The 10,907-nt window shown below is 40.9% G+C and overlaps 1 protein-coding gene across 2 annotated transcripts; it reads right to left on the bottom strand.

The window, feature by feature from the left end:
- Positions 1–88: 88 nt before the first annotated feature.
- Positions 89–10,158, bottom strand: LOC121317595 (ras-related GTP-binding protein D-like). 2 transcript variants are annotated; one of them, XM_041253701.1, is made up of 7 exons: positions 9,904–10,158; positions 7,130–7,425; positions 6,330–6,529; positions 5,222–5,336; positions 4,124–4,266; positions 3,502–3,650; positions 89–491 (listed from the first exon to the last, which is right to left on the bottom strand). In XM_041253701.1, the coding sequence occupies exons 1-7, from the start codon at positions 9,968–9,970 to the stop codon at positions 340–342; spliced, it is 1,122 nt and encodes a 373-aa protein (XP_041109635.1). In that variant the 5' UTR covers positions 9,971–10,158; the 3' UTR covers positions 89–339. The 2 variants fall into 2 exon arrangements, with proteins under 2 accessions (XP_041109635.1, XP_041109634.1); XM_041253700.1 differs by having other exon boundaries at positions 9,890–10,156.
- Between the last annotated feature and the right edge of the window lie 749 nt (positions 10,159–10,907).

Genomic DNA, 10,907 nt, shown 5'->3' with positions numbered 1-10,907 from the left:
TTGTGAACCAGTAAAGTAGAATTCAACCCCCTCTTTCAATTTGCTGTGTTTTCCCAAAATGAATCCCTATGAAAAAGACAGTGCCCCCTTCAGAGCTGCTCTCTACATCATTTAATCAAGACCCCTTTGTAACCTGATATGCATCCAAACTTTCTTCAAAAATCACCAGAACTTTTGTTTCAAGTATAAACAAAAACTACAAGGCGTGACCCTGAGGGGGTTAACAAGTTCTTCAAATGTCTTTTTTCTTTTAGCTATAATACAGCAGAGTCTGTGATGTCAGTGCAACAGTGTTGTAACAGGCCCCCTTTGCCCGGCAAGGTCCACAGTGCAGGCACCTCAGGATGGAGCCCTGGGCGTGCCATTCGGGGTGGCTTGCCTGCTTCTCCTTCTCTGACTCAGCAGCTTGCGGGACCGCAGCACCTTCAACCGCACCTCAAACACCTCCTGAATGGCTTTGCGGAAACAGTGGAAGTTGTAGTCGATCAATCCTGTAGAATACAAAGAAATGAGTGAGTGAGTGCTTCTGGTTTTGTCACAGTTCGGAAACCATACAGTATCTGACCTAACTTTAAATAGCAGGAATAGCCAGTGGACAGTGGTACTACTGTGTAGGCAGGGAGTGGAGTAGTGTTCTTGTGACCATGCACTTGAAATTCTGAGTTTGAAATCAAGCGCTGGCTCAATCACATCCATGTACATACAGTGGAAGCAACTGGGAGAAGATTCTCATTCACAGCTGTGACTGGTACATGTCTGTACAGTGCATGTCTAGGTGTATGTGTAAAAGAGTCTTCTTCTGGATAAAGAAACAATTCTAAGCCTACTGGAACAAAAGCATCTCTCCTACTGGTCATTATTACCAGGATTGAAACTCAGCTGTAAGAACCAAGCCCTCAAATACTGGAGCACAGATACAATTTGGTGTGAAATAACAAACATGTGTATTGCATGCATTACAGTAAAGAGATTTCATATTTGTTTTTTACATTCAGGCAGATTCTCTGTTTAGCAGACTCCCTGCTGCACTGTCTTGTCTTCACTCTCTCTCTGTACTTTTTACAAGAAAGCTAGCAGCTGAAGGAAGTTAAAACAGTACAGTTTATCCTATATGTTTTATTATTATTTTTAATAAAGGTTTTAACAAAATAGTTGCTATGTTCAATTAAAACGCCTTTTTTTAAAGCAGGAAGGCATGTAGCCACACTTTACAATAAAGGGAAAGAAAATGTCAACTTGGACCACAGGGGGAATGGATTAAACAAGTGTGCCATGGTAGACAGGGCACAAGCACAACAACAAACAGAGGCTGAAATAGCCAGCAGTTTGTATGGGATGCGTTATTAACTGTAAACCCTGTCTGAAAATAGGTAAGCCAAGTTATGTCCCAAGTTATTATGTCTTTCTACAAAACAGTATTTGATTTTGTACTTTACGCAAGAAGAACCATCAGGTTTTCTGTTTACCACTGTTCAAAATGTACAGATTTCTTAAAACAGCCTTTTCATTATGAACTGGAGTGTTTACGAAAGGTACTAAGGTAAAACGCTCAGTAGTTTTGCTATGGTGGAACAGGACATACAGAGCAAACTCTTTCTGTTTATCTTGATGTAGGAAAGGAATTCTGTAAAATGATTGTTAGTTTCCTGTTAATGATTAATCTTAACAGGATAACACCCCATGCCTGAAACAGGATTAAGAGCAAAGCTGATTGGCTCTTGGTTATTTCAGAATAAATGTCAGACATCTGACCCCCTCAAAAGAATCCAAACTGCCAGCTGTCCACTGCTAGAGAGCTGGGCAGTCTCACTTTTTAAAGGTACACGTTTAACCAGAACCAGAACAGTACTGAAGGACATTCCTATCTGGCTTCACTCCTTGTTACAGAGACAACGGCTTCTCGGACACATGCAGATCCCTGTCCTGCAGGTGGGCGTGTCCCGAGGAAGCGTCTGCTCCACCCTGCACCAGGAGTTACCATTGTGTCCTGCTCCACCCTGCACTTGGAGTTACCATTGCGTCCTGCTCCACCCCGAACTAGGAGTTCCCATTGTGTCCTGCTCCACCCTGCACTAGGAGTTATCATTGTGTCCTGCTCCACCCCGCACTAGGAGTTATCATCGTGTCCTGCTTCACCCCGCACTAGGAGTTATCATTGTGTCCTGCTCCACCCCGCACTAGGAGTTACCATTGCGTCCTGCTCCACCCCGCACTAGGAGTTATCATTGTGTCCTGCTCCACCCCGCACTAGGAGTTCCCATTGTGTCCTGCTCCACCCCGCACTAGGAGTTATCATTGTGTCCTGCTCCACCCCGCACTAGGAGTTATCATTGTGTCCTGCTCCACCCCGCACTAGGAGTTCCCATTGTGTCCTGCTCCACCCCGCACTAGGAGTTATCATTGTGTCCTGCTCCACCCTGCACTAGGAGTTATCATTGTGTCCTGCTCCACCCCGCACTAGGAGTTATCATTGTGTCCTGCTCCACCCCGCACTAGGAGTTATCATTGTGTCCTGCTCCACCCTGCACTAGGAGTTATCATTGCTGGTACTCTAGTGGGGGCTACCTGCAACTACAACTGCTGCAATTGTGTAAATATTGTAAACAAATCATGGGCACCTGTGTGGCGTTGCAAGGTCTCATGTGTCTCTCCTGTTCCGGTAAAGTTTTAATTCCAGTAAATCTCACATTTGCTATATGAAAGATTCCCACATTCCCACGTGCTTTTTTGTTGCAATTAGTGAAGAATATTTGACCTAGTACCTTTGTACTTCAGTCCTGTACTTCAGAGACAGGTCACATGACAGATGACTATATTGAAAACTCACAAGTCAAAGGAAACACAGTGAACTGAGAAGGGCAGCACCAGCAGGGCTGGTTGTTACTGTAAGAGTGGTAGTTGAGGATCAGAAGCATTAGGTTTTAAACTTGAGAACAAGCACTCACAGATAGGAACACATGTACTTTGGTGTAAGCCCACTCACTGGATAGACTGTATGCGTCTACACTCACTGTTTATAATTTAGTCATCATGGACTTACTACTCATTAAAACTATTTTTCCAGAAAGTAAAAATCCATCAAAAAGTTACCAAACCACTCAGACATTTACAGGGCTTGTAAGTACTCACTTAGTTTCTCATTATTATTATTATTATTATTATTATTATTATTATTATTATTATTATAAAGCTATTGCTATTTTTTATCAGAAAGGTATAGACACCATTTAACAATTAAAACTAAAAAGAAACAACTTTAGACTATTCACAAGCAGCTAAATTAAAAGTCAGTTTATTTCTGGTTGGGTAACATGTGTTTTTAACATTTGAAAAACTGAAGTAAAGCTGTAAGATCTAGCCGGAATTGTGCTAATGGCAACAGCAGTAAAAAGCTCTGAGAATCCTGAGTGTCCTGAGGGTTCTGGAATGATCAGAGTTCACAAGGTCCTGGCATAGAATGCCAGTTCAGTACAACACTGTGTAGAGTTCCAAAGAAATTACCTTTCCTTTCAAAGCTTTCCTCTCGCAGGAAACACACCAGGGCCAGGAATTTAGTCACTTCCCTCAGATACATGACCGTCGTGCTGTTCAGTCGGATGATCGCCATCGACTCCTTGTCATACGGTATTCCCCCTTCATCCCCCGTCACTCTAAAACAAGGACAGGACTCAGTAACCTTTTATTCTGGAAGTCTTATTGCTTGATAAGATTGTCTGAATGACAGCTTAAAGACACAGTAGATTTCAAATAGATTTCAAATTGGTTCATTTGTTCATACCAGTAGTAACCTTTCATAACTCGGCTGTTATGCCTCATTTACACGGAGCAAACAATGGCTTCAGTAAGTGATGTTGATAATTCACAGCGCAGACTAAAGAAAATCAATACCTCAGTTATAAAATATAAGAAATAATCAATATGATAAAAATGCACCTAAACCTGTTGTGTTTCTGATCACCTGAGGAATTGATTCCATTCATTCAGACCTCAAGATTACTGACTAGTTTATTTATTGATTACTTTATTTTGCACTCATGAAAGTGCACCACCTATTTTATATGTAAGGTCATAGCCTCTGTTATCGTGTCCCTCAAGCAGTCCTTGATTAAGCACATGTTCTCACCCGTAGATGCAGGAGATGTCTATGACCACGTCGATCATGTCACAGCACAGCTCGTAGGTCTGCATATCCACTGGAGAGCTGTCCGTTGCGATATAAATCTTACTGACAACGTCAAAAAGAAATGCCTTCTCGATTCCGGAATTCTGCGGGATAAAATCACGCCAACTATTAGTTTACAAATTGCACGTGCCAGCACATCGTGCAGTATACTACCACGGTGACCCCAGCTCTCAATTAAGAATCCTTCTTTTGGTGGACATAACAGATGGCTCCCCCTGTACTGTATATTATAAACAAGTAAGAAATATTTGCAGTACTAAACTAACAGTACGTTACACCAATTTTTGGTCCAAAAAAATTAAATAAAAACAAATCTTGACGTCCAAAGCTTCAAATAGATACCTTATGAGTAAATTTAAGCTTCTACGTGCAACACTGCTGCTTCTTACTAGTTTTTGTAATTTTAGAGCGTTGCTTTTACAAAAATAAAATGTTGCAAACCTAGCACTGTGGTCAATGCTTTGTGAATAGGGTCCTATGCCGCTACATAAATCACTTTCTGGCTAAGGATATAAAACACTGTGAGGATGTGGTGGCTGGGTTGGCTGGGGTCTCACTCAGGGATATAAAACACTGTGAGGATGTGGTGGCTGGGCTGGCTGGGGTCTCACTCAGGGATATAAAACACTGTGAGGATGTGGTGGCTGGGCTGGCTGGGGTCTCACTCAGGGATATAAAACACTGTGAGGATGTGGTGGCTGGGCTGGCTGGGGTCTACTCAGGGATATAAAACACTGTGAGGATGTGGTGGCTGGGCTGGCTGGGGTCTCACTCAGGGATATAAAACACTGTGAGGATGTGGTGGCTGGGTTGGCTGGGGTCTCACTCAGGGATATAAAACACTGTGAGGATGTGGTGGCTGGGCTGGCTGGGGTCTCACTCAGGGATATAAAACACTGTGAGGATGTGGTGATTCGGCCATCATCTGACTAATATCGAGTTTACGGTTAGTGTGAAATAGATCTGAGTAGCTTTATTCTCTTGGGCATAAGATGTTAACTGTAATGTTCTCCACAACAGGAGCGCATATGTACTTACAGAAATGAAAATGTTGAGCAGATTCTCCAGAGTGGGAAGCTGGGGGATGAGCTTCTGCACAACCTTGCTGAAGGCTTCGAATATCGAGTGGTCGTATATACTCGTCAGGTAAAAGCTGTGGACAGGAAGAGAGCAGGGTTACACTACGATACACCATGATTACAGAAAAGTACCTAATTTAGAATATACAATTGTGTTCCGCTCACAGCTCAGGAGAACTGAAGGTCAGGAGGCCTCCTGCGACCCCACGGCGATGCTAATTGCTTCTTTACACTGAATAGTTTTATAGTAGATTGTGGCGAGCTACCGGCCCTCCATGAGGCCCTGCCTTTACCATGAAAGCCACTCAGGGGCCTCTCCAAGGTCCATTTGAATTCTAAACAGCAAGGCTTTAACTCTGTTTAATGTACTGGTTTTTATTTTTTCTTTAAACACCCCACAACTTAACCACCAACTCTGCCAATTTACCATTTCTTAACCCTTTACTAACACATTAGATACTATAACGATTATTAGGAAAGTCATAAACTGTAGTAGCATTTGCTTTATACACATTTGCTTTTTAACTTCTTAAAATGTAATAGGATCTAAACAGTGGCAGATCTAGATATTGCCACGCATGCATTTTAAATTAACCCACTGAATGTGCGTTAAAAATTACTCTTATACATGTTATAGTGTCAGTATTAAGAGCTGTCACTGTTTGCAAATGTGGCTTTCTTCACATACTTTGTACAACTGGCGCAGAATGTCACGTATAATCTATGAGCAGGAATCAACAGGCTGGGTTAGTAAAACATGCTGGCAACAGCAAGCAGATCCATACCAGACTTACACTGCTGACTGGTTTAGCCATGCGCTGCTAAATAACCTAGTCCTGGAAAGTGCCACAGTGCTTGTTTAGCAATTCATAAAGTTAACTTTTGTGAGAAGCGTTTTACTTATTAGAAAATGTTATTGTTGAGAAGGTTGATTCAGTAGTGCAGAGAGTGCAGAGTTTTTTTTTCTGTTTCAAATATAGAACTTGACTTTTAAAAGCCCTGCTTCCCCAAACCTGGATTACCTACAATAGAGATCTCCTTCTCTGTCGACAAAGTTTAATTCCTACCTTAGATGGATTCTCTCCAAAGCTGCATCCACAAGGTCATCATTGGCTCGCTTATGAATGTCTCTCTGTTTTTCAATCTTGTGGTCATCTGACAGTCCATCAACCTTATGAATGAAAACTTCGAAGTTGATGTCAGGGTTCACCTTGTAGGCTCTGGTCACTGTAAGATGAAGTCTGCTCAAGGCTTCCACGTAGTCATCCTTTACAAAGGGGGAAACGTATCGTACAATGATAATGAATGCTAAATAAACCGAAACGATTTGAGCAGTGTGTACAATGTTGTTTTTATGTAATGCTGGGCTTCATTTAAAGTCTCTTTGATAAGTTTAATATTCACAGAACTAGGATTGGACCACAATTACCATTTTCTCCCTAGTAACTACTTTACCAAAGCGGGGACTGTATTTTTATGACAGTTGGACAATTAAATTTATAAATAAACACACAAACAGCATCGTTTTGTTTTGATGACCAGTTTAATTACATGGCTACTAACCCCATGCCTCCAGCATCTCTTTATCAGTTGTCTCCAGGAAGAGACAGAAACAAAACATCTCAGTAGCAATGCCACTGATTTAGCTGTAGCTCTGCCAGAAACCAAAAATAGTTGCGATAAGCATGCTTAAACATGCTTATCGCAACTATTTATTTCATAATATATCACTGCAATAAATAATCATGACTAGACAAGTTATCAATAATACAGTAAGTAGTCTTTAACCATTCTTTCTTTTGTTTCAGACAGAAACCGTGCTGGTAACTACATTAAAAGCTTTCAAAATGTAGCCCATGCTGTTTACCTGAGAATCGATGACGAATATCAGGGCGCCGGTCCCCCTAAAGATCATCTCATAGTCAAAGGTGGGGTCGAAGAAGTCGATCTGCCCAGGGAAGTCCCAGATCTGGAAGTTGACGAAGGAGCTGTTGGACACGTCTTCCCGGCAGATCTTGTTGGTGCTCTCCAGGAAGAGGGTCTCGTTGGGGGACATTTTGTGAAAGACCACTTTCTGAATGGAGGACTTGCCGCTCCGCCTGAGGCCCATCAGCAGGATCCGCGGCTTCACTTCAGAGCTGAAGGGGTCCCTGCACCCTAGAACTGAAACCCATGCAACACAGTGTCAAGGGAAGAAAACCGTTCAAAGCATCAGAATTGAGTACCACTATTTGAGGTTACATTTTGGCTGCTTGAAGCGTATGTTGCTATTCAAAGCAAGCGTCAAGATTCTGAAAACCTGTTGGCCTTTATGGAGCATCTACCTGTGGGATATTGACCGCTCTATTCAAGAACCTGATTGGCTGAGACTATCTGTGGGGTTCACAATAAGAGAAGTACATTTTTGTACGGGTGTTGAACATGGGGGAGGGGTTTGGTAAATATGCCGGAGCCCATACATCCCTAATGGCAGGGATTTGCAGACCCATAGGTGGGTAACTAGTCAGAAGTGTCATGCCAGATGGCGTTCACTTCACTGCTACAGCAGGCATCTGAGAGGCGAAGCTCCTAAACCGACAGGCCTGTCAGATCCTGTTTTGTCGAAGTGACACAACAAGCTACCCTATTAAATGCTCATTCTATTAAGCTGTGTAAAAATCTGACAAGCGTCTCAGGGTTATTTAGAAGACGGTGCTGTGGAACAACACTTGCTGTAGAATGTACTCAGACCCTTATATAACAAAACCCTTTCTGATGAGCGCATGTCATTTTGAAGACACTGGGAGCTCAGACCACATTCCTGAACTGTCTTAAGCAGAACCCTGATGATTCAGCCATCTGGATTCCTGCTGCATATAAGAACAGAATAATCAGATGCATGTGTTCCTAAGTTAGAATTATATACCTGACAAGAGTGGCATTGTAAAGACCATATGGAAAGGACGATCTCATTTTAGGATATGCAGAACACTGGAGCCTGAAGTATGAAAAAAGTTGCAGCCTTCAAGTTTGACTACAGATCCAAAACCTAGTTTGCATGCCTGTTGAGTCTGCAGAGAGAGTATATACATCTAAACCTAGTTAAGAGGCATGTCAATTCTCCGTTGAACTTTTGCTCTTCAAGTTCTATATATATATATATATATATATATATATATATATATATATATATATATATATATATATATATATATGATATATAATTTAACATCATGTAATCAAAGAAACTGTATAATGATATCACACAAAAGTCTACCGGAATCCATAATAGTGATGCTAGTATTTTATGTTTGATTTCGAAATGTCACATTTTTCATTTTTTTGTCAGTTTTTTCTAAGGATATGGAAAACTATGAAGCGGTATATAATTCAATAAGTTAGCATAACATTATTCAGCAGGCTTCATTTGACTTTATGAAGCACAATGTGTTCATTATAGGGGGATGCAAAACCTTTGCCCGTAGCTGTACATAAAAACTACATCTGCATAATCCAATTGATTACTGATGACTTTGTAAACCCAATTTTGCATTTTGAACAGCCACAGCAGTATGAATACAGAATGCTAACTGGGAACCATAATCAGTAAGAAACGCAAAGGAGTCCAGTGTTATTGTTATTTTAGTGTTTAAGTAATTGCAATATTAAGCACTCACAATGACTTCAAAACATAGAGCTCCCTATATCTTGAAATCTGTTTTGAAGAAGGATTGCTGTAGCCTTCATCCTAACATAAGGGTGTCCATTCAATTGATCCACCTAAAAAAATACTTTTAAAGACAAAATACAGTAAAGAATCTCCCACAGACTGTCAGGGGTTTGGGCACCTTCTTGAAATGACTTGCACAACAGCAGGTATTTTGATGCGTTTGGATCAATTGACTAGACAACAGTGGGTGTTACATTTATTTATTTTGAAAACGAGAGATGACGGGTTTGTTATGCAGCATGTAACATCTATTATATGATTGTGTTTACTATGTTTTATAGCATTATAAAAAATATAATGTTACCATTTTGCTGACTTCAAAACAGGCTCTATGGTACTTACATGTTTGCTTGGATAAACTAAAAAGTGAATATGGTAGGTATAACACACAGACAGAAAAACACATCCATGTATTTTGAGTCTCCAGTGACTGAGCTACTTCCTAGGAGGACGACACAAGTGTCAGTTTCACTCCAGAAGTGCGACTTGTCAAATAACAACCACACCCCCCACACGCGCATGAGTATGCTTCAGAGATTTATCGTTACAAATTAATAGCAAAATACTGGAAATACATACTAATTAAAAAGTTACATACAGCAACGTTACAAAGTCTGCCGTACATTTTCATGGTCGCTTTTAATTTACAGAAATATCACCACAAACTTAATAAAAAAAAATAATTACAGCAAAACTACCCTTTGTGAAACCAAGTTTACTGTAGGTTGTCAAACATTTATTTTGAAAACGTTTTTTTTTCCCCACTATAATTTGTTTTTAAATATAAAATGTCGACACTTATTTTCATAAATTTGAAACAAAACCCCGTGTAACGACACTCACAACCTCGGTAGTTCTTAATGCCTTGAACTCAGCTGAAAAGTGTAAGTGTACTTCTATTAGGAACAACTTAGTTACCCCCATCCTCGCACCCGCTGTCATGGTCCCCGTCGGTAAAGGTGTCAAGATCGTCATCATCCTCCTCATCATCATCATCATCAACACCAGTCATTGTGGGCGACTCGTCTTCCTCCCCATACTTTTTGTTATCTTGGCTCATTGTACCCAAACGCGTTTATGAGTTTCCACAATGACACTCTCCCGCTAGCACTAGTGCAGGAGAGCTATTCCACACCGTCACCTGATATTTTCACGCCATTGTGAACTTTCACCCGCCTGCCAAAAACGATCCGCCTCCGAGTCCAAGCAAGGTAAAGAAGGAACCGAGAGTCCGTCGCTCATAGCAGCTTTGTTATGGAAACGCGCACACAGGGCAGTGAGGATACACTATATTACTTTGGGAAATATACAACGATGGAGATGATGTAAATGTATATTATGACATGTATTATTACTTATTCACAAATCTTTATTATAAAGACGTTAACCTATGGGTTCCTTCGTTTCCAGTAGACAGTCACTAGTTTTAGCCGGTTGCTAATAGCATTCAGCACTGATGAACCCTGGGATTTGTAGTTGTTAGGATGGCTACGCTGCAGTCGTGTTTCAATGCCTCGTCGAACTCAGTGGCGAGCGTACTGTATTTTGTTCGATGTTGCTAGCAGGGATCTCTTTTTGGGATTGCTCACTAAGCAGACACAGATCAATGGCAACACATGTGAAACTATACGTGGAATTACGTTACACAATGTATCGCATATTTATCACCACTCGTAGTGTAAAATAATATACGCACTATCACAAACTGTAATATACTGACAAAGCCACGATTCAAGATCTATTTCAATTATTGTTTTATGTGTGTTTTCCAAAATATATCCTAAACTTTTAGGCAGACATTTTAGTTTTACATATGTAGTTCATTTTGGCAGTTGTTTCTGCGGCAGACAGGTGATAACTTTGAGATACCATCAATTTGAATTCAGGGCCATGGGCAGGGACCTACTTGGAATAAACAAGGAAAAAATTAAAAGAA

This window comes from Polyodon spathula, chromosome 6 (assembly GCF_017654505.1).
Source record: "Polyodon spathula isolate WHYD16114869_AA chromosome 6, ASM1765450v1, whole genome shotgun sequence".
NCBI lineage: Eukaryota > Metazoa > Chordata > Actinopteri > Acipenseriformes > Polyodontidae > Polyodon > Polyodon spathula.
This window is presented reverse-complemented; position numbering and strand designations above follow the sequence as displayed.

Bases quoted from the DNA above. Each gene is read 5' to 3' on its own strand.
- LOC121317595 (XM_041253700.1), bottom strand. From the start codon at position 10,031: ATGAGCCAAGATAACAAAAAGTATGGGGAGGAAGACGAGTCGCCCACA. The intron at 5,337-6,329 runs GTAGGAATTAAA...TCCTGTCCACAG, and splicing joins TTGGAGAGAATCCATCTAAG to CTTTTACCTGACGAGTATAT. The intron at 492-3,501 runs GTAATTTCTTTG...TGTATTCTACAG, and splicing joins GGAAAGCTTTGAAAGGAAAG to GATTGATCGACTACAACTTC.